This window comes from Coregonus lavaretus, assembly GCF_964263955.1.
Source record: "Coregonus lavaretus genome assembly, chromosome: 26".
Lineage (NCBI taxonomy): Eukaryota > Metazoa > Chordata > Actinopteri > Salmoniformes > Salmonidae > Coregonus > Coregonus lavaretus.
Genome location: NC_140013.1, coordinates 17,598,165 through 17,621,716, shown reverse-complemented (window position 1 = coordinate 17,621,716; position 23,552 = coordinate 17,598,165). Strand labels below are relative to the sequence as shown.

The 23,552-nt window shown below is 43.4% G+C and overlaps 3 protein-coding genes across 4 annotated transcripts in view; 1 reads left to right on the top strand and 2 right to left on the bottom strand.

The window, feature by feature from the left end:
- Positions 1 to 656: 656 nt before the first annotated feature.
- sptssb (serine palmitoyltransferase, small subunit B) lies at positions 657 to 1,071 on the bottom strand (the record flags this gene model as incomplete). Its single annotated transcript, XM_084142442.1, has 1 exon — positions 657 to 1,071. Exon 1 carries the CDS (start codon positions 903 to 905, stop codon positions 657 to 659), a length of 249 nt encoding a protein of 82 aa, XP_083998568.1. The 5' UTR covers positions 906 to 1,071.
- A 3,103-nt stretch (positions 1,072 to 4,174) lies between these two features.
- On the bottom strand, positions 4,175 to 19,008 carry LOC311101414 (60S ribosomal export protein NMD3-like). 2 transcript variants are annotated; one of them, XM_084142547.1, is made up of 17 exons: positions 18,421 to 19,008; positions 18,075 to 18,220; positions 17,437 to 17,509; positions 17,159 to 17,293; positions 16,884 to 16,980; positions 16,690 to 16,770; positions 16,009 to 16,137; positions 15,820 to 15,910; positions 15,204 to 15,282; positions 14,707 to 14,803; positions 9,776 to 9,893; positions 8,177 to 8,322; positions 7,508 to 7,620; positions 7,284 to 7,356; positions 5,063 to 5,169; positions 4,797 to 4,867; positions 4,175 to 4,656 (listed from the first exon to the last, which is right to left on the bottom strand). In XM_084142547.1, the coding sequence occupies exons 3-17, from the start codon at positions 17,478 to 17,480 to the stop codon at positions 4,523 to 4,525; spliced, it is 1,515 nt and encodes a 504-aa protein (XP_083998673.1). In that variant the 5' UTR covers positions 17,481 to 17,509; positions 18,075 to 18,220; positions 18,421 to 19,008; the 3' UTR covers positions 4,175 to 4,522. The 2 variants fall into 2 exon arrangements, with proteins under 2 accessions (XP_083998673.1, XP_083998674.1); XM_084142548.1 differs by having other exon boundaries at positions 18,079 to 18,220; positions 18,421 to 18,773.
- Positions 19,009 to 19,193: 185 nt separating this feature from the next.
- Positions 19,194 to 23,552, top strand: part of LOC311102112 (protein phosphatase 1L-like) — a 60,083-nt gene continuing 55,724 nt past the window's right edge. The window contains exon 1 of the mRNA XM_084143343.1: positions 19,194 to 19,911. Within this exon, the coding sequence (XP_083999469.1) occupies positions 19,513 to 19,911 (399 nt within the window). The 5' untranslated portion in view covers positions 19,194 to 19,512. The remainder of the gene's footprint in view (positions 19,912 to 23,552) is intronic.

Genomic DNA, 23,552 nt, shown 5'->3' with positions numbered 1-23,552 from the left:
TCGATCAATGTATGCATTGAGAAATCATCAGATAGATGTAGGGTTGGGAGGAACATTTCACAACCTTGTAATCTTTGCCTGGTCTCAATATCTCTGATTAGATAGTATAGCAGGAGACTCTAGTCTAGGGAAGGATTTGCTTTATGACTCAGTAATTGGAGTGCAAGATGCCAGCCATTGGTCAATGGTCATTAGCATTGTACAGTGGGTTAAAGTGCATGCAAATGTATTGGGACAATAATGTCTCCCTCTATATCAGACAGCCGTCAACAGCCAGTAATAAGTGGCATTACCTGCAGGGCAAATGCAAAACACAGAGACGTGATATGCACTCACACAGGAGACCTGGCCTATTATAGAGTGAGACCATTTTTAAAGAACAAACAACATTTCATATTTCTGGAAAAAACAAGGTGTTTCACAGCAAAGGTGTGAAAGTAGTGTACAGAATATTTCACATAAACATCCTAAACTCAGCCTTCTTTTGCTGAGTAGGTAGTAGAGTATTGTGGATCGGGGGAGTCGTGGGTGACTGTGTGTGGGTAAGGGCGGTGAGAGAGACCTAAGGTGTCAGATGGCCATCGAGTCAAGATCTTAGATAGGGGGTCCTCCCTTCTCATTCCCAATTTCCCTCCCTCACGCCATCCATCCACTGCTTAGTTTATTAGTGCCATGGTGCTCTCTGGCTGTTCCCCGCAGATCCCGGATAAGAACTCGAGTGCCAGACACACGTGGACAGGCACAAAGACATAGGATGTGTAGATGACCATGGCCATGGAAGAGAAGAGGACAGAGTTGAAGATGGACTGCTCCCAGGGCTCAAGCACATATATTCCTGTGATGAGCAGGTACTGGTAGTACAGCCAGCTCAGGTACTCCTTCAGGTATTTCAAGACCATCCTCATGCTGCTCCAGTGGTCAGGGAGAGGATGGGAGAGGCAGAGAAAGGAACAGAGAGAGCGCGAGATAAAAGAGAGAAGGAAGGAGGAGCGGAGTGATAGGGGAGAGAGAGAGATAAATAAAAGGGAGGGAGAAAGAGAGAAAGGAGGGTGGCAGTGGTAATTGCAGCAGGGGACACAATGGGCATGAACACACAAGACAGACAACACAACATCAGACGACACCCATGTCTTACATACTTACCATATCCTTGAGGGAGGTAACAATGCAAAATGGTTTTAGAAAACACATTACATGTGGGTCTGTGTTTATTAATGAGAAGGTCCAGGGTCAATCACACCCCATCTGGGGGCCACAGGGGTCTCTGGTGGAGAGGCCCTGCAGAATTTAGCTCCTGAGAGCCCCAGACAAGGTAAATTAAAACTGTACACACACACTGTGTCCCACTCAAACAGCACACGTGGCACCTTTCTTTTTATTGTCAATGCTGTCAAAATGTCCACCACCGTACAGATGGTGGGAAGGAACAGACATTGACTCCATCATGAGGAAAGAGAACAGACATTTACTCTACTTCCACAAAGGGTAGTTGACATTAAGTAGCTAAGGGGACAATAGGAAAGCCTCTCTCAGAGTCAGTGCCTCAGTGGGGGTTGACAGGTGTCAGGTAAACTGACCTGACACCAGTGCACACTTCTTCACCAGAGTAATCGCCTACTCATTAATAAACGGTTATGGACCAAATATATAAAAACACACACTGTGGCATGTCAATAAATGAACCTAAAATATGATCCAAGCATGTGTGGTTGTTTTCCAGGTCCTATCCTGCTACACACCTCTGATAAATAATTGTGGCTACACTAATGCCCTAGAGACATTGTGACAATTTAATAGGCCTTCTCACATTAATGTAGTCTGCATGCCTATACGACACAATGATAATCTGTAACAATATATAGGCCAACAAAAAACAACAGTAGGGATCATATAAAAGTGAGCTCACCTCTGTCTGATAACGTGCTGCTGTCCTCACTCCCTCGGTTCTTTTGGCTAGTTTATTGCAGGACACCAGAGAGAATGGCCTGTGTCCCACTACTGTTCCGCTGCTTTGTGTAAAAAGCTGCACTACCAGTTCACCAATATAGCCTACATGTAGCAGGTCATACAGTCTTTACACCACACCCACTACTCTTTAGTCTTTACACTCACCTGGGGTTCACGTGGAGTTGGGTATGGGTTTTTACTGAAAGCGTTCCGTGTATGTGTGTCTTCGAACTCTATAAACGAACATCTAAATAAGTCAGGATTCTTCACAAATAGGGTTAATCCATAGTCGTTTAGTCAGTGGAATAGTCATCAAAACTCTGTCCTGGTTTATTGGATTGGAGACGCCTGACACGCGCAACTTTTGTATGGCATTCTCATAGAGAAAGATCGAGAACTCTAGTGGCCAAAAGCCGGTTATAGCATGGGCAGCGCCTTTGAGGATTTTCGCCTTTTTTAAGTAGTCAACTGAGTGGGACTTAAGGAAGGATCACATAATGAATTATGCTCGTGAGCAAACGTTCCATAACTGCAGGTGGCAGTAAATAACCAACCTTGGCTTTATACCTGTTCAAACAACACACTCCAGGTGGCAGTGTGCACCCGCTCAGTTTGTTTACCAACTCATAGAAGTAGTAGAAGAAGAAAATGGAGATGGCCTCAATTGCGCTGCCCATGCGCACAGACGCCATGATGGGACAGATACAAAGAAGAGTCCTCTATAATTCTCTACAGGCATCCCCCCTCTTCTCTTTGAACATGACAGTTTTACTTGCCACACAGGGGGTCAAATGCATAATCTCCACTGCCTGCAAGTGGACTGTGCACTGAATTATCCCAAAACATAATTCGCCCAAAACAGCGCAATGCACACTCTGCAACTGACAGGGGATGCAAGAAGTCAGTGTTGCTACAGAACTGGCAAATTAACAGATTGCTCCAAAATGTTGGGTGATTGGATAGCCTATTTAGCCGATAGCCTTTATTCCTCTAGAAACCAAATGAAGAGGATATATTTTCAGCACATTGGAATCCCCTCTTTTACATCCCAGTACTCTCTTTCAAACTCATTTTGTTCTTTTGGAACAAAATGAGTTTCTACAACTTCTCACCTACATACATTACTGATGTTTAAAGACAGGGCTGAGCCGCTCTGTCCAGTTGACTAAACAGACAGTCTCCAAGCATACAGAGTGCCCCGGGTGGACGTCTGGAAGCTAGACTCACCGCATGAGGGAGCATGTCACTGTCTGGGACTCTGAACAGTTGAACAGTCAGGTAGCCCACTGCTCTTTGAATAGTATTCTTGGAAGGAGTGAAAAGTGGACATACCGGGTCAGAAAAAAGGGATGATAAAATGAGGTGAGTGGGTGATAAGAACCGGCTTTGATGGAGAGGAAGGAGAGAGCATATACTGTAGGTGTGTGCAGGGGAAGTGGGTGAGAAAAGGGGGTCAGGGGAAGAGAGTGGGTGGGATGGTAGAGAACCCCCTGATCTACATTATTGTCCTCTGCCTCGAGGGACCTAAAGTTACTTTCCCAAGGATCTGGTTACCCCTAACAACCTGTTTAAGTTGCCAAAAAACAAGATCCCACCTCTTCCCTCTTTAAAAAAGACTGAGAAGTGGCACATAACATACCTCTCTCTCCTAATATATCGAAGCCCCCAAGATAACATTTCCTCAGAAGCGCTCAACCTCCCCCTGCACCAACCTCTCTCCTCTTCAGCCCCTACTATAATCATAATGTCTACCCGGCAACAATAGAGCTGCTTGCATTGGGGAACAGTCTAATAGTAGGGACATGTGCCCACTGCGTCCTAGTCCCAAATTAAATGTGAATTGATTAATTGCTGAAGCTTAGTGAACTAATTTTAGCTTGATGATGGGGAACCAATTTCTCAAGCCAGTGGCTCTGCGTGCGAGTGGGTTTGGTGTTGTTGGGTAGAGAATCTAGTTGCCAGTCTGCAGCCCATTACAAGCATACCCAATTCAGAATGCATACACTTATACCCTGGGATACCTACACATAGAACTATCAACTCATAGAAGGTGCCCATGCGTTCCCAATTGGTACATTCTACCACTTTCACCATGTGGCCAGTCCCTCCTTTTAAGTGTTAGGTACTATATTGAGCGTGAGATCCATGCTTATGGTTCAGTAACATCTTCCCCACTTCTCCTGCTCCTTCTAGTGGATGCCGTGTGTCGCAGAATGAAAAAGTCATATTGTAACCAGATTGTTTTATTTGATGTACTAGAACAACGCTTCATTTCAACATCACCACAAACCACCGCCTCTAATATGGAGACAGGGAAGGGTAAACAAGGGCAGGGTCCCATCAATAACTCAGCAACCTCAGAAGTGACCAGTCTGCAGCATTCTGATTGGCTGCTGTTGGGGGGAGACTGTATGCAATGGTAGCTGACAACGGGTGGCATTACCATTCTTATTGGACTACTAATCACTCATGTTATTAGTAGGATTCCCATTTGTCTAGTCAAACATCATATTGATATTAGTAAGACCCTGATTGGTCTGAGCAGTCATTACGTGGATGTAAGCCGGCGATTGGTCTATTCGGTCAGCATGTCGGCTCCCTCTCCCCCGGTGGCGTCTGTTAGGCTGAGGTCCTCCAGCATCTCCATCAAAGAGATCCGAGGAGCGCCCTCGTCATCCGTGTCACTCTCCACTGGGATCTTAGACGCATCTGCAATACAAAACAACACAACTTCATGAGGCTACAGCTAAATTGGATCAATAGAAAGCTATGGGTGACAATTGGGGGAAACAGACAGGTTCTCACAAGAAAAACTATAAAGAGAAGCAGAAAGCTGTGGTCCCACTCACCTCTGAAGATGTTGACGTTCTTTCTCAGGGCTTCGTCTTCCTCCAGGTCCTCTAGGAAGTCCTGGTATTGTCTGAAACAGGAAGAGAGGAGAACAATATATAAATCACCTCCAATGTTGTAGACAAGACACCTTTCACAACTTACAAAGTCATCACCTGGATATAGTGCATATCCATCCTTCACTCTCAGTTCTCTCTCCTCATCCCTTCCTGCTTCTCCCCCTCTACATTCCTCCTCGCTCATCAGTTCCTCCTCTCCTCCTTACCTCTCGTCTTCAGGCGCCATGCCCTCTCTGTCTTTGTCCATCTCCTTCAGCTTCCAGTTCCTGCGCTTCACCCTCTTGCTGCGGTTGTAGCTCTTCTTGATCAGCACCTGCAAGTCCACAACAAGCATGTTCAAATGGCTTCAATACATGCATTGATTTTGTTTTGTTATTATGTATTCTGTCCTTTGCAGTCATGTGCTGCAAGTGAATAGTATTTGGTCAGGTGACCAATGTTTCCATTAGAGAATTGACATTTCAACTCAATGCAGCAAACATTAAAATCTGGCCAATACCACAATGTCCACCAGGGGGCAATGTGAACTAAGGCAGACAGTGCAGTACATTGTCAAAGGTCTGTTGTTTTGGAGCAGGGTTCTCCAACCTTTTCTAGCATGAGAGCTACTTTGAAAACATTTAACTTGCGAGCTACAATTTATTTTATTCGAAATAGGCACATTGTTCCCTTCTCCTCTAACTCGTCCCAGGGTCCTTGGTGTACAAGAGATGTGTTTTCTGTCAATATACCTGGCAGAATAATGGTTGATAAACAGTATTTGGCATGACAGGCCCATAAAATAATATTTTGTATTTTCCAGAACTGTTTTCTGTTGTATTTTTTCTGGTCTGGGATTTTTGTAATGTTTTCTACTCTCAATATTACAAATATTAATAGAGAAACAATGAAAATTGATGTTCTGAGTCCATGTCAATGCTTACATCACACCAGAAGACCATTTTTGAGGTCTGGAAAGTGTGTGTAATTCCCCTTTAAATTGCGCATCTAGCAAGAGAGGAATGTGTGGGTCTAGCCATGTTACGCTTCCAACACACCAACTGCGTCATTTCGTTTTGGTACACCCTGCCTGTGCCATTAAACCCCTACAACTCATCCAGAATGCCGCAGCCCGTCTGGTGTTCAACCTTCCCAAGTTCTCTCACGTCACCCCGCTCCTCCGCACACTCCACTGGCTTCCAGTTGAAGCTTGCATCTGCTACAAGACCATGGTGCTTGCCTACGGAGCTGTGAGGGGAACGGCATTTCCGTACCTTCAGGCTCTGATCAGTCCCTACACCCAAACGAGGGCATTGCGTTCATCCACCTCTGGCCTGCTGGTCCCCCCACCTCTGCGGAAGCACAGTTCCCGCTCAGCCCAGTCAAAGCTATTCGCTGCTCTGGCACCCCAATGGTGGAACAAGCTCCCTCACGACGCCAGGATAGCGGAGTCACTCACCACCTTCCGGAGACACTTGAAACCCCACCTCTTTAAGGAATACCAGGGATAGGATAAAGTAATCCTTCTACCCCCCCCCCTCCCCCAAAAAAGTGGTTTTAAAGTAAAGTGGTTATCCCACTGGCTATAAGGTGAATGCACCAATTTGTAAGTCGCTCTGGATAAGAGCGTCTGCTAAATGACGTAAATGTAAATTCATTTCCAATGGAACGCTACGTTTGCCTCGCAGCATTGCGTTGCAGAGGCAGTTGCAGTGCGTTCTGTGTGGTGCATACTTTGGATTTATCGAACGTATGCGTCAAACTGTCTGCGTAAACGTGTTGACAGAAATGGTAGCAGAAGGTGAATGTTGAACTTTAGTTGCACACATATCTAGATGATGCTGCATACTATTTTGCGCAAGGACGCAGTCGGTGTGTTCAAAGCGTTAGGCCTACTGCAGCAGCGTGTCATGGCAGAGTTTGCAAAACAATGGCCCCAATTGAAACAAATAATCATAATTTATAGCTGTCAGGTAAGCCTACTTTGAGGTTAACATTTAATAGAGAAGGTTTTTGGGGGAAGTCTGTCTAGTCTTCTGTATAAAAATGTGCACAATGTTGGGTTGAACCTCAAACACAAACCAATTGAAGAAAAAATACGTTATCATTAGCATCGCTAACTGGCTACATACGGAGTGATAGACAAACACGCGCACCAAACACACAGACAGGGGCAACATTGCTTGAAATTAATTGGCAGATATTGTGTTAGGTTTGGCTTTTTAAGCCAATAGTTGCTAACCAGGGGTGGGAACATGTCAATGTGGCTTTGATTGGATATTAGCCAGGAGCTTTATGTTTATGTGATGGAAAAATTGATGTACTTTCAGAATTGATTGGCAGCTACTCATATGTGGGCTGGGAGCTACAGGTAGATCTACCTGTTGGTGATCCCTGTTTTGGAGGATATACACGAGTGTGCACACAGTAGTATGTACTGGTTCTTACCACGTCAGGAATATGACTCGGGTTCATCTTGTTCAGAAACTCGTCATTAACATTGGAATTGGCAAAGTCAAAGCTAGAGGGAAACAAAAGTGAAGAGACTTAACATGTTCTCTAACTTCACAAGCAAAATAATTAGGTATTGTTTTGATTATCTTATACAGCAAGAAGTTACATGAACATTTAAGAGTTGTGTAGCTGTATAGAAGCCCATGACAATCACCTACCCCTGCACCATGTCTCCTATGTTAAGCAGGTGGCCCAGGTGGGTGCGACAGTGGTACTGCTGAGCTGTGTCCATCTCTGATGTCTTCTGCACCCACACCTCAGCCAGGGTGTGCTGGAAACACACAAATCAGAACACACACACAAGATTTAGCCTAGCACCACCCTTACTTCTATTCCTTTCCACTAAATGGATGAAGGGTGTTTAGTGTTCCAACACCCTTAGATGGGGGAGTGGATCGTTATCGTACCGTAGCAAGCCCATTCCCTGTTCCATTTTACACAAAACACTTCATGTATTGTGGAGGGTTTTTCTCTAATCTGATGTGCTGCTTCAGGAACAATGTAATGGTTCACTATTGATTTTTCTTCCAAGAAAAGAGAAATGTTCCCCATAATTCAATCTGCTCGACACCACTTTCATTAAAGCCACAAACACACCAAAGACCCGCAGTCATGCTGTATCAACCCAAACAATCTGTCTCGCCAACACACACACTAGAACATGTTTTTCCTCACATGGAGTGAGGGAAGTTGCACGCATGAACACACACAACATCTAAAGAAACAGACTAGCAGCATTTATTTCTCTTGAAATTGAGGCATTCTTGCTAATGATGCACACTTCTGCCCAATTCCAAATCACCGCCCATTTCCCTCAGAACTCCTACCTTATTGGACCTTATGCCTGCTCCCGCCCCCAGCTTCTGGTTCCTGATGACCTCAGTATCCATGACGATGAACTCCTCCAGTTGCCGTGGGCTAACGAGGCTGCTGAAGGGGTTGCGCCAGTATGTGCCCCCATCCACCTCAGCGACTGTTGGGGTCAGACAGGAGAAATAGAATTACATGTTTATCTCTATGGAAAGTCCAGTTTCAATTTTGACTGCTCAAAACAACACCAATAATTTCCTTGTGTGTGCACGCACGATACATTGATTTATTTTAACTTCACCCCCTCCTGCAGTCGAGTGCTTTGGCTAGCACGGATCATTGTTCTGCCCAGAGGCTGAGGTTGAGAAAGGCGGCTCTGGAGCAAAAATAGCCTTTCTTTGAACACTAATTAAAAACGTGTGCCCTGCCTTTCAAAATATCAGAATTAATCACAGATGGAATCTTTTTACACACAGCACACAGGCAGTAATGACAAGAAATGAGTGTGTGTGTGCCATGTGTGGAATGCCCTGATTAGACACAGAGGGAGGCTGTTGAGAGTGAGAGGATGGTGATGAGCATGTGGTGAACAGACACACTAAACGATACTGGGTTCAGTTAGGTACAAAAGACTAAAGTCAAGTGGAATATAATCACATTCCATCAGTCTAACAAAAACTGATGCTAAAAATATGGAGCAGATGGTAAACATTTGATGCTTGTTACGGATACAGGTATCCTGTGTCTTTTTCCTCTCCTTCTGCCCTAATCACAGGTGTCCTGTATGTTCCTGATTGATGGTCGTTGGGGTGTCTGCTGATTGCTGAGGTGGACCAATCAGTGGACATTCCTCTGCATTGCACCACCTGTTTCTGGTTTTTCAATCACACATCCCATTGTTTAAAAGCCGGTCAGTTGTGTTTGTAGAGAAGAGGCTATTTTCCGTATGTGAGTATGGATACTGTGGTGTCCTGTGTACTCACTCATTTGCTGGTTACTCTGTTTGGTAACTTTGTTGTGTGTTTCTGGGAAAAGGGGAATTTAAGCAAGTTGCCCTTGGGCATACATTACCCGTAGGAAAACTGTCTAAGAACACTAGTTAGACCTGAGCGGACCACCCACTGTATTTTTGTATGATTAGCAGTAGCTTAGCGGTTCTTGAGGCAGGCAAGATCAGTTTAGTTTTTTTTTACACTATTGTTTCATTTCTTGGGTCCTGCTTAGCCCTTTTTCCCAAACCTTTACCGTGTGTTCAAAAATAAAAAAATTATGTTTGACGGTAGTTTATGGTTGTCGTGTAGTTTTTGTTCTCACTGTTCCATGTCACGATTCTAATTTGCATGAATTATGTTACGGGTCTCTTGTCCATCCACCCTAGACGTTTAAAGCCACGGGGTTCGTAACAATGCTTTATATCAAAACAAGCACAAACTCATCCACAAATCCAATCACCTTTCAATGTTGAACTTGTCAACATATCAACATCAATCAATCAAGCAAAGCATATATCTAAAAGCAATTTTTCAGTAGCCAGAATAGCATGTGGTGAAACAGTCTCTGTCCCCTGGCAGCTAGGGGCCGACAGTAAAGGTGGTGCTGGTGTGTACTGTACTCACTCTGCAGGGTGTTGGGGTCGATGAGGTGGATGGTGCTGGTGACTCGGGCACACACACACACCTGGCCCATGTTCCCCAGGCTCTGAGCCAGACGCGGCGACAGACACACCACGTTGTCCTGGGGAATGAGACAAAACAAACCAGGGGTCAGACTGAACTTTGGAACCTCCCTCCCCACCGGATTATTCCATAGAGAAACCGACAGCAAGCCAGCCAGCTGTAGTACAGGAGAGATTAACATTCAACTCTGGATTAGGCTAAACCTTCATGAACAATCTCCTCTGAATAACAGAGGCTGTCATTGCCAGTTTGGTTATACAAGGGGTCGGCTAGGTTGTTTCATCAGCGTGTTTACAATTTGTCTCACAAACGCAAAATAAGATTCTGATTAGGAAAACATTTCATTGAACTTGAAAATGTTAAGTCATATCCGTTTACTTAATATGCCAGTGCTGTAATACTTCAATCAGTCATTGGATAGAAATGCACAAAAACACGTGGATAGAATTGGATATTAATTAAATTCACTCTTCACATGTATGGTCAGAAGCCAAGCATCAATGCTTGTGTACTCAGTCTACATGTTGGAACCTATGAGTAGATTAATCTACTACACGAATCCAAAAGAAGAGCATTGACGAGAAACCTTCACTTAACAAAAAAGCTTGAGTAAAGATTCCTGACCTAAACACACCCAGATTGATTCTAATTAAGTTTTCATTTGATGGTTCAAAAGCATCTTCTAAAACACAGTTCTATCCAAGGGAAGCTGTGTCTGTTATAAGGAATCTGTATAGGTCTGCCCTGGACTGTTTGTACCTGAGCATTTGAGTATAGATGCGCTCTGTTCACCTATTCAACCACGTTTCAGCCCAGCACCTTAAAGATATACAGTGCATTCGGAAAGTATTCAGACACCTTCCCCTTTTCCACATTTTGTTACGTTACAGCCTTATTCTAAAATGGATAAAATATTTTTTTTCTTCCCACATCAATCTACACACAATACCCCATAATGACAAAGCGAAAACAGGTATTTACAAATTCTTGCTAATTTATTCAAAATAAAAAAACAAATACTTTATTTACATAAGTATTCAGACCCTTTGCTATGAGACTCGAAATTGAGCTCCGGTGCATCCTGTTTCCATTGATCATCCTTGAGATGTTTCTACAAACTGAGCAATCGGGGGAGAAGGGCCTTGGTCAGGGAGGTGACAAAGAACCTGATGGTCACTCTGACAGAGCTCCAGAGTTATTCTGTGGAGATGGGAGAACCTTCCAGAAGGACAACCATCTCTGCAGCACTCCACCAATCAGGCCTTTATGGTAGAGTGGGCAGACGGAAGCCACTCCTCAGTAAAAGGCACATGACAGCCCGCTGGGAGTTTGTAAAAAGGCACCTAAAGGACTCTCAGACCATGAGAAACAAGATTCTCTGGTCTGATGAAACCAAGATTGAACTCTTTGGCCTGAATGCCAAGCCTCACGTCTGGAGGAAACCTAGCACCATCCCTACGGTGAAGCACGGTGGTGGCAGCATCATGCTGTGGGGATGTTTTTCAGCGGCAAGGACTGGGAGACTAGTCAGGATCGAGGGAAAGATGAACGGAGCAAAGTACAGAGAGATCCTTGACGAAAACCTGCTCCAGAGCACACAGGACCTGAGACAGGAGTGGCTTCGGGATCAAGTCTCAATGTCCTTGAGTGGCCCAGCCAGAGCCCTGACTTGAACCCGATCGAACATCTCTGGAGAGACCTGAAAATAGCTGTGCAGCGACACTCCCCATCCATCTGACAGAGCTTGAGAGGATCTGCAGAGAATGAGAGAAACTCCCAAAATACAGGTGTGCCAAGCTTGTAGCGTCATTCCCAAGAAGACGCAAGGCTGTAATCGCTGCCAAAGGTGCTTGAACAAAATACTGAGTAAAGGGTCTGACTACTCATGCAAATGTGATATTTCAGTTGTTGTTTTTTACAGTACCAGTCAAAAGTTTGGACACCTACTCAGTCAAGGGGTTCTTTATTTTCACTATTTTCTACATTGTAGAATAATAGTGAAGACATCAAAACTATGAAATAACACATATGGAATCATGTAGTAAACAAACAAACAAACAAAAAAGTGTTAAACAAATCAAAATATATTTTATTTAAGATTCTTCAAATAGCCACCTTTTGCCTTGATGACAGCTTTGCACACTCTTGGCATTCTCTCAACCAGTTTCACCTGGAATGCTTTTCCAACAGTCTTGAAGGTGTTCCCACATATGCTGAGCACTTGTTGGCTGCTTTTCCTTCACTCTTCCGTCCAACTTATCCCAAACCATCTCAATTGGGTTGAGGTCAGGGGATTGTGGAGGCCAGGTCATCTGATGCAGCACTCCATCACTCTTTTTTTTCTCCCTCCTCCTTCTTAAAAAATATATTCCCCTTTATTACTTTCCAACCCCACCACCCTTTCCCTAATTGGAGTAAACTAGTGAACAACAATGCTTAGGCCTCTACTTCCAGCTTATATTTACTATATACATTTTATGGACAGTCAATTTTACAATAATTATATTTTGTTTGTTTTTTCTCCTGAACTACTTCTACTCTCAACCTCTCCGATCATTTTCATGATGCCATCCGGTTTGCTTCTATATGCCATATCTTTCTAACTGTGCTCTTTCACAAAAGCTCCCAAACTACAACCTATATATACTTATTATGGACACAGTATGCTTACATTACTAGTTATCAGTTGTTGTTAGTTGTTATTAGTCCCATCCTTCAACTCCATTCAACACCACCCATCTATCTCTTAACACCATCCATATAGGATTTATTTGCCATATATTTTTCAACTGTACTGTGATGTTTTACAAAAGTTCTGAACATTTCTATTCTCATTGTTTCTACATATTGTAAATTGAAAATAAACATTTTTGCTAAAAGTATTATTATATTATTGATCGATTGACTATGACTTTTCAGATCACCCAGTAATGCTATCTGCAAGGTTAGCTCCAGGTTCTGTCTCTTCGCAGCAAAATCTGCAGAGCTGGGAAGATTGTATCCCCCATATAAATAACATTCTATTGGTAGCAAGAATTTTATATAATAATTTAAATTGAAAGATTAAAAGTTTTGAATCCGGTGTCGTTTTGCGTATCAGTTCATAAACACTATGCCATGGGATCGGTAAGTCAAAAATCTCTTCCCAACTATCTATATGGGATGGCTGTCAATCCTTTGGTCCTTAAAATGAAACTGGTATACTTTTTTATATATCACAATTTTCTTTAACCAATTATGTTCTTTAATGCAAGGCCGACAGACAAGTTCTTTACATTCTCCCCCTTCCACTTTCCTCTTCCATTTTTGTGGTAAGGCTGCAATTATTTGGTTGTAATTTGGGGTAGAGCAGACATTTCCATACGTTTTTGTTAGCTGCATGTGCAACATAACTCCACCAGTCCTACTGATGATATCATTTACGAAGATTATACCTTTTTAAAACATTTTGTCAAAAAAAAAGGTGAATTTTTTAGTGATCCAATTCGTAATATAGTACATTTGTCATAATTATCACTCTCCTTCTTGGTAAAATAGCCCTTACACAGCCTGGAGGTGTGTTGGGGGTCATTTCCTGTTGAAAAACAAATGATAGTCCCACTAAGCCCAAACCAGATGGGATGGCATATCACTGCAGAATGCTGTAGTAGCCATGCTGGTTAAGTGTGCCTTGAATTCTAAATAAATCACAGACAGTGTCACCAGCAAAGCACCCCCACACCATAACACCTCCTCCTCCATGCTTTATGGTGGGAACTACACATGCAGAGTTCATCCGTTCACCCACACCGCGTCTCACAAAGATACGGCGGTTTGAACCAAAAATGTCCAATTTGGACTCCAGACCAAAGGACAAAATTCCACCGGTCTAATGTCCATTGCTTGTGTTTCTTGGCCCAAGCAGGTTTCTTCTTTTTATTGGTGTCCTTTAGTAGTGTTTTCTTTGCATCAATTCATCCATGAAGGCCTGATTCACACAGTCCCCTCTGAACAGTTGATGTTGAGATACGTCTATGACTTGAGCTCTGTGAAGCATTTATTTGGCTGCAATTTCTGAGGCTGGTAACTCTAATGAACTTATCCTCTGCAGCAGAGATAACTCTGGGTCTTCCATTCCTTTGGCGGTCCTCAGAGCTAGTTTCATCATAGCGCTTGATGGTTTTTGCGACTGCACTTTCAAAGTTCTTGAAATGTTCCATATTGACTGACCTTCATGTCTTAAAGTAATGATGGACTGTCATTTCTCTTCACTTATTTGAGCTGCTCTTGCCATAATATGGACTTGGTCTTTGACCAAATAGGGCCATATTCTGTATACCCCCCTACCCCCCACAACTGATTGGCTCAAATACATTAAGAAATTCCACAAATTAACTTTTAAGAAGGCACACCTGTTAATTGAAATGCATTCCAGGTGACTATGTCATGAAGCTGGTTGAGAGAATGCCAAGAGTGTGCAAAGCTGTCATCAAGGCAAAGGGTGGCTATTTGATGAATCTCAAATATATTTTGATTTGTTTAACACTTTTTTGTTTACTACATAATTCCATATGTGTTATTTCATAGTTTTGATGTCTTCACTATTATTCTACAATGTAAAATATAGTAAAAAGAAAAACCCTTGAATGAGTAGGTGTGTCCAAACTTGACTGGTAGTGTACATTTGCAAAAATGTCTAAAAACCAGTTTGCTTTGTCATTATGGGGTATTGTGTGTAGATTGATGAGGGAAAAACTAACAATTTAATCAATTTTTGAATAAGGCTGTAACGTAAAAAAAATATGGAAAAAGTCAAGGGGTCTGAATACTTTCCGAATGCACTGTATGTAGAGCATTTGACCTTCAGTATTTATGAGGAAGATGCTACATACCTTGCAAACAGGAACAATCTCAATGGAGTAGGTGCTCTTGTAGTTGAATGTGTTTGAGTGGATGTCGTGGGAGATGAGGCGCTGGGAGGTCTTCGACCTAAACAAGACAGAGTGACACAAACAAACCATAAAGACAATACTACAATAATATCTTGTCAGAAAATATAAGCAACTTTCTCAATCATCTCCATGCTAAGCTAGAAATATATATTTTTTCAAAAAAATATATAGATGTCTATAGACATTGAATAATTGTAGCACTAGCCACACAGACCGCACTTACTGTGGTTAGTGTGGTCTAGCTCATCACTGTTCAATTAAATGTCAACATGTTGTCCCAACACCAAATGAACATTGCATGGGTATTATGCAATAACCATGAAGGAGCCATCCAGAGTAGGAGATGTCACCCGTAGACACTGACCTCAGGTCAGAGTTTTGTCACTACAGGGCAATCTCTACCCGTAGTGGAGGGTCTCTGGTGCACTGGTTCCTACCTGCAGGGGACTGTGCACTGGAGGAAATCAACCATCTTCTGAGCATGCTGCTTGGTGGCATAGTAGAAATCAATACCATCTGAGAGAGGACAAAGATTAAAAACAAATCAGTCCTCAGTCAATAAATCAATCACAGGCACACACCACACGCGACCTCAGTCATCACCATTCCAACACACTTAATACTCCAGCCTCAGTAATACAGACCAGATGGGCCCCTGGGGGGAAATATGGCCGCCACATGTTGATGCCTCAAGGCTTTTTACTCTGGCTAGAGAGGGAGGTAATTTATATCGAACTGTCAAAGGCCAGCTTCTCCCTTACAATCTGGTCCAACCGCACTGGGCACTGCTTCTGAAATATCTCTCACTACACAGTGTGTGTGTGACTGAAAATAGGACCCGAGTCAAACAGCATTGTTGGCATGGTAAATGGAATGCTCAGTACTATGATCCTACCACACTGATTATGAACACATGGCCATGCCCTTCTAAAGCCTGGGATAGGAAAGCTTTATTAAGAAAATCATCAATGTCAATAGAAAGCTTGAATGGTCTGGTGTCTCTTCCTGGATGAAAACCCCACTTTAGAGCAGTATATTCTATCCCAAACCCACCATGGATCTCTTTGATGTTGAGTGCGTTCTGATGGAGTTTGTGCTTGAGAATCAGCTGCTCCAGGTAGTAGAACGTCTTCTTGTGAGAAGTCTGTAAAAAGGACCAGACCAATAATAGGTTACAAACATGTTAAAAACGATTGTTGTGGTGAGCAACATTAATAATATAATCATAATCATCAGTGTTACCTTCTGTCTGACTTGCACCACAGAGTTCCAGAAGTCCTTGGCCTCGACACGGTGGCAGTCGTCACACATTTGGCCCTGGATGACAAACTCCACCACAAACACCTGCTGCAGGATGGCTCCGTTCATCACCTGGACAGGACAGACCACACAACCATCAACCACTATTCTCTTATATGACTGACTCAGAACATAGTTCAGGACTGTAATAAAACACTTTAAAATCCAGAACTGGGCTAGAAAGCTGTGACCCAAAGGGAATTGGCTGTGACCCAGCAGCGAATCATTACCCACCCACCATTTGGGAAACACTGATGTGTAAGACTTTATTCATCAGGGTGTGGTGCTGCTATTTCTGGTGACTAAAGGGCATCTAGATACAAGATCACACAAAACCCCCTACACTCCAGACAAAGGCCTGGGCCCTGAGGAGCTCAGTTTCCTCTGAAAGGTCATGAAGTTAAGATGACAGCCACTGGCTAACCTTCACCCAATCACTGTGCTCTGAAACTACAGTCAGCCCTTTATCCCTTTACTGTCACCTGGATTAAATAATGACAGCATGGACATTAGCGGTGGGACACATCCTCCAGATCAGGTTCCTAATCCACACTAATCCCTTCTATTAAATATCACACTCTCATGCCTCTCATTTCTCCACTCGGCTCTTCCCCTCAATCTCACCTCTTTCTGTATGGTCACCTTCAACTTGATCCGCTTGGAGTGGGGTTCCGTCCACAGGAATCCAGCATCGATCAGACGCACCTGGATTGAGAGGTCACATGAATTTCTGAGGCGAATGGCTACAGCCCTGTTGAAAAATGTGAACAAGTGTATGTTTTAATATAAATAGAACAGAGTAGGGAAGGGATACTCACTTTGGTCATGTTGCCCTTCAGTTTTTTAAGGCAGAGGGCGAGCAGTTCCCTGGACTCCAGAGCACACTGCACCCAGGAGGCTGGAGGCTGCAAGTACCTGCATGGAACAGAAAGAGGAGCTATCAATCCATCTGAACTAATGTTGGAGCCTTGGCAAGATCCCACAGTTAACTGACTAACAATCCTTTGGTCAAGTAAGAGCAATAGACAGGGATTTATACATCTTAGCTGTGGCACTAAGTTAGACAGGCTTGTGATGGTGGTCTGCGCAGTACCGTTCACACTGCTTGCAGAAGTGCAGATTGACTTGCTTGGGGATTCCCTCAGAGATGTCCACTGTGGTTCTGAGGCAGGACACACACATGTTGGCTGGGTTTGGGGGGATGGGGATGCCACAGGTGCAGCACAGGCTGGGGAGAGGAGAGAAACCATTTCTTAATTAGTGCTGTACCAACTGATACCTTTGAAAAAGCTATGAATCTACACATTCACACCAATGGTAAATGACAGATTATTTGTAGCATGTAGGAGGTTGATCATAAATTCTACTTACATGTTCCCCTGGCTGCTTGTAGCAGGAGCTTGCATGTACTCCATTATAAATGGCTTGGATGTTGCAGTGAGATCTAGATACAAGACAAATCAGGTTGATGTTATGAATCAGACAAATATGTTTACTTTTTAGATTATATACAAAAACGTCATGCAACACATCGACATGGGTAATGTGTATTGATTATAGTCAATACATGGTGGCCAGCTATCTAGTGTACTAATTTCCCTGTTCATGTTGTTTTTTTAGTTTTTTTTTTTTTACACGACACTTAGCCATAATTAGCTACAATTCTATGATATCTCTCAGTCAGTTAACCATTCATCACAATACCACAGCTCATCTCATTTCATCTCATCTCATCTGACAGACCACGCTCTGCTGGCAGTTGTCGTTAGCTAGGTATACAATTGAATTTACTAAACGGCAACCAGTAACTGTTAGGATAGAAAAAGGCAGATTTAAATGGCTGGTCCTTGCTAGCTAGCCTTAGCTTTGCTAACAGGGAACAACTTTCCTTCGATGTCCGACTAATTTGCGATGATCGCGACAGTTTTGTCATTACATAGAAGGCGCCGTGTTAAAACGTTTCGGGGCCCTTAATGCCATTCATTCAATAACTGATAAACAACACGTACTTACAGAATGTTAGTCCATCTACACGTTGCGGACCTCCACGTTTCTCCACCACAAACTGGAAAGCATGAGCAGGATGATGACGACACACCACTTCCTGGTGGCAAAAGGACCCAGTCCGTTCCTCTCTTTTGCCTGAGTGCAGTTGCTTCATAAACCATTCAAATCCAATACACACAGAAGAAACTGCATTTTAAATGGAAGTCATGAAATGACTGAAAAATTGTAATAATCCAATTAATATTTTTTTATATAAATTGGATTGGACAAGAAGGCAATTGTAAATTAATTTACCCAAAGATTAATTTATCGAACCAAAGGCATTATCGTTATCTATATATACTGTACCTTCCTCCTTTATCATTCTTCGTCGTCTTCATCGCCATTATCATCATCATCATCATCATCATCATCATCATCAACAACAACAAAACAAAATATAATTTTACAAAGTACCGTATCCACAGAGTCGCTAAACCTTTGCCTTATCTGTTTGATAACCGCTCTGGGGTCATGTCTAGATGGGATACCGTTTTTGTCTAATTGACGTCAAAAGGTTATTCGTTTAGCATTTTAGCTCACCCTAACCCTTTTCCTAACTTTAACCTAATTCTCCTAACCTACTGCGTACATTCTCCTAACCTGCTACGAAAAGTCAATTTTGACAAAAGCTGTATCCCTTCTAGACAAATCCCTGGTCTGGTCCTCTGGGTTTGCCGTAACATATATAAAGTAAACTCCGATTAAAACAATCCGTCGTGGGGGGTGCGTGCATCGGTCAAGAAGTAACGTAGGTAAAAAAAAATAAGCGATTTACCCAAACGCTATACATTTTATATTCAGCAGTATAAGGTTGCAAGTGACATTTAGTTTGTCCCTCCAGAAAGATGATGTACGTTATCCTAAACAAGCGTGTATGGTGCACACCTCACGTGCTCCAAGTGGTGCGGTCCTGCAAACCGAACGCTTCATCTGCTTCAGTTTGAGAGCACTATTTACAGCTCAATCTCGCGGTCTAAGGTTGAGGGAGCATGCAGTTTGCTTTCAAGTTAGGGTTAAACGAGGTACTTCAAAGCGAGGTCTCTCCGACTGTCTGGGGTTTTATATAGCTACCATTCTCTTCCTTGCACGGTTGTGTCAGTCACCGCATCATATGGACAAGGGACAACCGCTGGTTCACGAGGCTTTACGCTAGAGTGAGCCAGCCAAGGCAGCGTCTTTCACCCCGCTGTGTCTACGGATTCTCCAAGACATCAAGCCGCATTGCTACATGAGAGATATCAGCGTTGGGTTGAATTAATTCAGCTTTTTACACCAGATGTGCTGTAGGCTACGTTTGGTGAATTTGGTTTCGCTGATTATTTACTCTCGCATCGATAATAATGGACTGAAAGTTGCGGGTAAACAATAACAACCTGCCGTGATTTCTTGTTTGTATAAATGATAGAGGATACGATGACACTGTTGTCTCTTTTGGGTCGGATCATGCGTTATTTTCTGCTCAGACCAGAGACCTTGTTCCTCCTATGCATAAGCCTGGCTCTGTGGAGTTACTTCTTCCACACTGACGAGGTGAAAACCATCGTCAAATCCAGCCGGGATGCTGTCAAAATGGTCAAGGGGAAAGTGGCGGAGATTATGCAGAATGACAAATTCGGGGGTCTCGACGTTCTGGACGCAGAGTTCTCCAAAACCTGGGAGTTCAAGAGTAACAATGTGGCGGTGTACTCCATCCAAGGCCGGAGAGATCACATGGAAGACCGCTTCGAGGTCCTCACTGACATCGTGAACAAGAGTCACCCGTCTATATTTGGGATTTTCGATGGCCATGGGGGAGAGGTAAGATAAATTGTCTGTTATCATTCATTTGTTGAGAGACTACTTTTTTTGTGCACATGCACTTACTATGCATCAAATCATATGAATCCCTCTCCACAGGGACATGCAGAAGGCAGTTTAGCACTTTACTTTGTGAAGATGTGCCAAAAATAAGAGACAGTCATTCATGGGCTTACAACTTTAAAAGACTTATAGACATAACACGATTGTGTGGTATGTTGCAGATAAAGTCTCTAAACCGATTATAACAGGCTTGGGGGAAAATAGGATTAAACTCATTCAAATGTGTGACAAGAGAGCTGATAATTTCCAACCCCAGTGAGAGATGCTTTCTGATATGGGTCATATTCTGGTCTGAAAACGGTAAGTCACTGGTGCCCTGTGCATGACCATAACTTGTTATCCGATGCCCATGCACCTGTCACCCTCTCCATGTTCGGGTCACTCACTGGTCACAGACAAAGCCCTGGCAGCTGTAGGTCTTTGACTCCATGAGATGCATTCAGTGGCACAGATCGAACAGCTTGTCTCACAGAAATGCACTTCAAACTCTCATCAGCCAAATGTCCCTATAGAGGGGCTAAGCGTCCAACCGTCAGGCGCTGTGTGTGTGTGAGGGAGTTTATGTATGAGAGAGTGAGGGGGGATAGGCAGTCAGTCAATGTAATGATCATACTTTATGCGCAAGAGAGAAAGTGGGATACTGGTCTTGTTACTCCTCAACCTGACCAGAAGAGAAAGGGAGAGAATGCATGTGTTCTTTGTTGTTTTGTTAATGTGATGCTGGGGGTGGCGGAGGTTATTTCCATAGTTGGCAGGGTAACAACACTGATTGGTCATGATGGCCTGCCTGAACAGCGGCCTTGTCTCCATGAGCTGCAGCTGTGGCCACGCGGGCCTGACAGCCCAGTATTGACTGACGCCATGGAGCTACTTGAAGAAACTCACTGGCAAATGCTTTCTGACAAGCCTCCCTAACCCCTCCTCACACTGCCTCTCTCCCAGATCCAGTCTACAGACTGCCAGTGTTTTTATAAGGAGCTCTACTGTTCAGGCCTGATCAAGTCAAAGACAGAAGTTGAATATTCTGGCTTGATCCAGGCTCAAAGATAACGTTCTAAAAATAGACAGCGATGGAGATGAAGGATAACCATTCTTTTCAGGGTAGATTAAACGTTGGGCTCTACTGCAGCAGCTCCTTGCCTCCCTTTGACCAAAACGGGTCATTTGTCTGGTTTTCCCTGCAGCGTGTTTGTGTCCTCCTTCCCAGGATTCCTTATAGAGGATGGTAATCTAGGCTGTAAAAGCCTTCCTCAGCTCTGTGTGTGGGAGAGGGAGAGCAGAGAAAGAGGGTGTTCACTTCAGATTTGCTCATGTAGGCGAGGGGCTTTTTCCCCTCTCTAAGGCCTTGGGCGAGAATTTGGTGTGTTTTATTCCTACACGCTCTTTTGAAGTGTGTGAAACTGTTGCCAGACACTAGCTTTTCAATGATGCTTCTGCTACAGTATGTGATTGTTTATGTATTCCTGGCCCAGGGGCGGTGCGTCAGCAGAGAGATGCAGTGTAGCCCAGGGCTGGAGAAGGAATCAATTTACCCCCAGAATGATACATAGCATCTCAAAGAAGAATAGCAAGCTGGAAACACACACTAAATGCAATACCTTGCAAGGTGTTAAGAATGAACATTTCTTTCCTTAATTGCTGGTTATTTGGTATGCATTTGGTAGTGATTCATGACGTCTCTGTAAGTAATATATCCATTCCAAGTTGTTTGTTCTGACTCCATGTAAACAACCTGACTAATGTTCATACCTTGTTGATATTTTGTGGGGAGAGATGCTCTTTACATGGGTGATGGTCTTTAAGAAAACACCCTGGGGGTCTGGCTGAAGAGCCTGTCTGATGTATAGACCTACAGTGCCTTCGGAAAGTATTCAGACCCCTTGACTTTTTCCACATTTTGTTACGTTACAGCCTTATTCTAAAAGGGATTTAAAAAAAGAATAATCCTCAGCAATCTACACACAATACCCCATAATGACAAAATGTGAAAACAGGTTTTTGGAAATTTTTGCAAATATATTAGATATAAAACAGAAATACCTTATTTACATAAGTATTCAGACACTTTGCTATGATACTCGAAATTGAGCTCAGGTGCATCCTGTTCCATTGATCATCCTTGAGATGTTTCTACAACTTGATTTGGAGTCCACCTGTGGTAAATTCAATTGATTGGACATGATTTGGGAAGGCACACACCTGTCTATATAAGGTCCCACAGTTGACAGTGCATGTCAGAGCAAGAACCAAGCCATGAGGTTGAAAGAATTGTCCGTAGAGCTCCGAGACAGGATTGTGTTGAGGCACAGATCTGGGGAAGGGTACCAAAAAATGTCTGCAGCATTGAAGGTCCCCAAGAACACAGTGGCCTCCATCATTCTTAAATGGAAGAAGTTTGAAACCACCAAGACTCTTCCTAGAGCTGGCCACCTGGTCAAACTGAGCAATCGGGGGAGGAGGGCCTTGGTGAGGGAGATGACCAAGAACCCGATTGCCACTCTGACAGGGCTCTAGAGTTCCTCTGTGGAGATGGGAGAAACTTCCAGAAGGACAACCATCTCTGCAGCACTCCACCAGTCAGGCCTTTATGGTAGATTGGCTAGATGGAAGCCACTCCTCAGTAAAATGCACATGACAGCCTGCTTGGAGTTTGCCAAAAGACACCTAAAGACTCTCAGACCAAGATGAACAAGATTCTCTGGTCTGATGAAACCAAGATTGAACTCTTTGGCCTGAATGCCAAGCTGTCACGTCTGGAGGAAACCTGGCACCATCCCTACGGTGAAGCATGGTGGTGGCAGCATCATGCTGTGGGGATGTTTTTCAGCAGCAGGAACTGGGAGACTAGTCAGGATCAAGGCAAAGATGAATGGAGAAAGTACAGAGGGATCCTTGATGAAAACCTGCTCCAGAGCGCTCAGGACCTCAGACTGGGGCGAAGGTTCACCTTCCAACAGGACAACAACAACCCTAAGCACACAGCCAAGACAACGCAGGAGTGGCTTCGGGACAAGTCTCTGGATGTCCTTGAGTGGCCCAGCCAGAGGTCGGACTTGAACCCGATCAAACATCTCTGGAGAGACCTGAAAATAGCTGTGCAGCAATGCTCCCCATCCAACCTGACAGAGCTTGAGAGGATCTGCAGAGAAGAATGGGAGAAACTCCCCAAATACAGGTGTGCCAAGCTTGTAGCGTCATACCCAAGAAGACTAGAGGCTGTAATCGCCGCCAAAGGTGCTTCAACAAAGTACTTAGTAAAGGGTCTGAATACTTATTTCAGTTTTTTATAAATTTCTGTTTTTTATAAATGTGTTTTTTTTTATAAAATCCTGTTTTTGCTTTGTCATTATGTGGTATTGTGTGTAGATTGAGGGGGGAAAAAACAACATTTAAATCAATTTTAGAATAAGGCTGTAACCTAACAAAATGTAGAAAAAGTCAAGTGGTCTGGATACTTTCCAAAGGCACTGTACTACTAGCTCCACACAATTATGTTGACAATAGAATACAAGTGGAGACATAACTCCCCTCTTTACTCTCCAAACATGTTATCTTTTATTTTCTCTGAATGGCTTAAT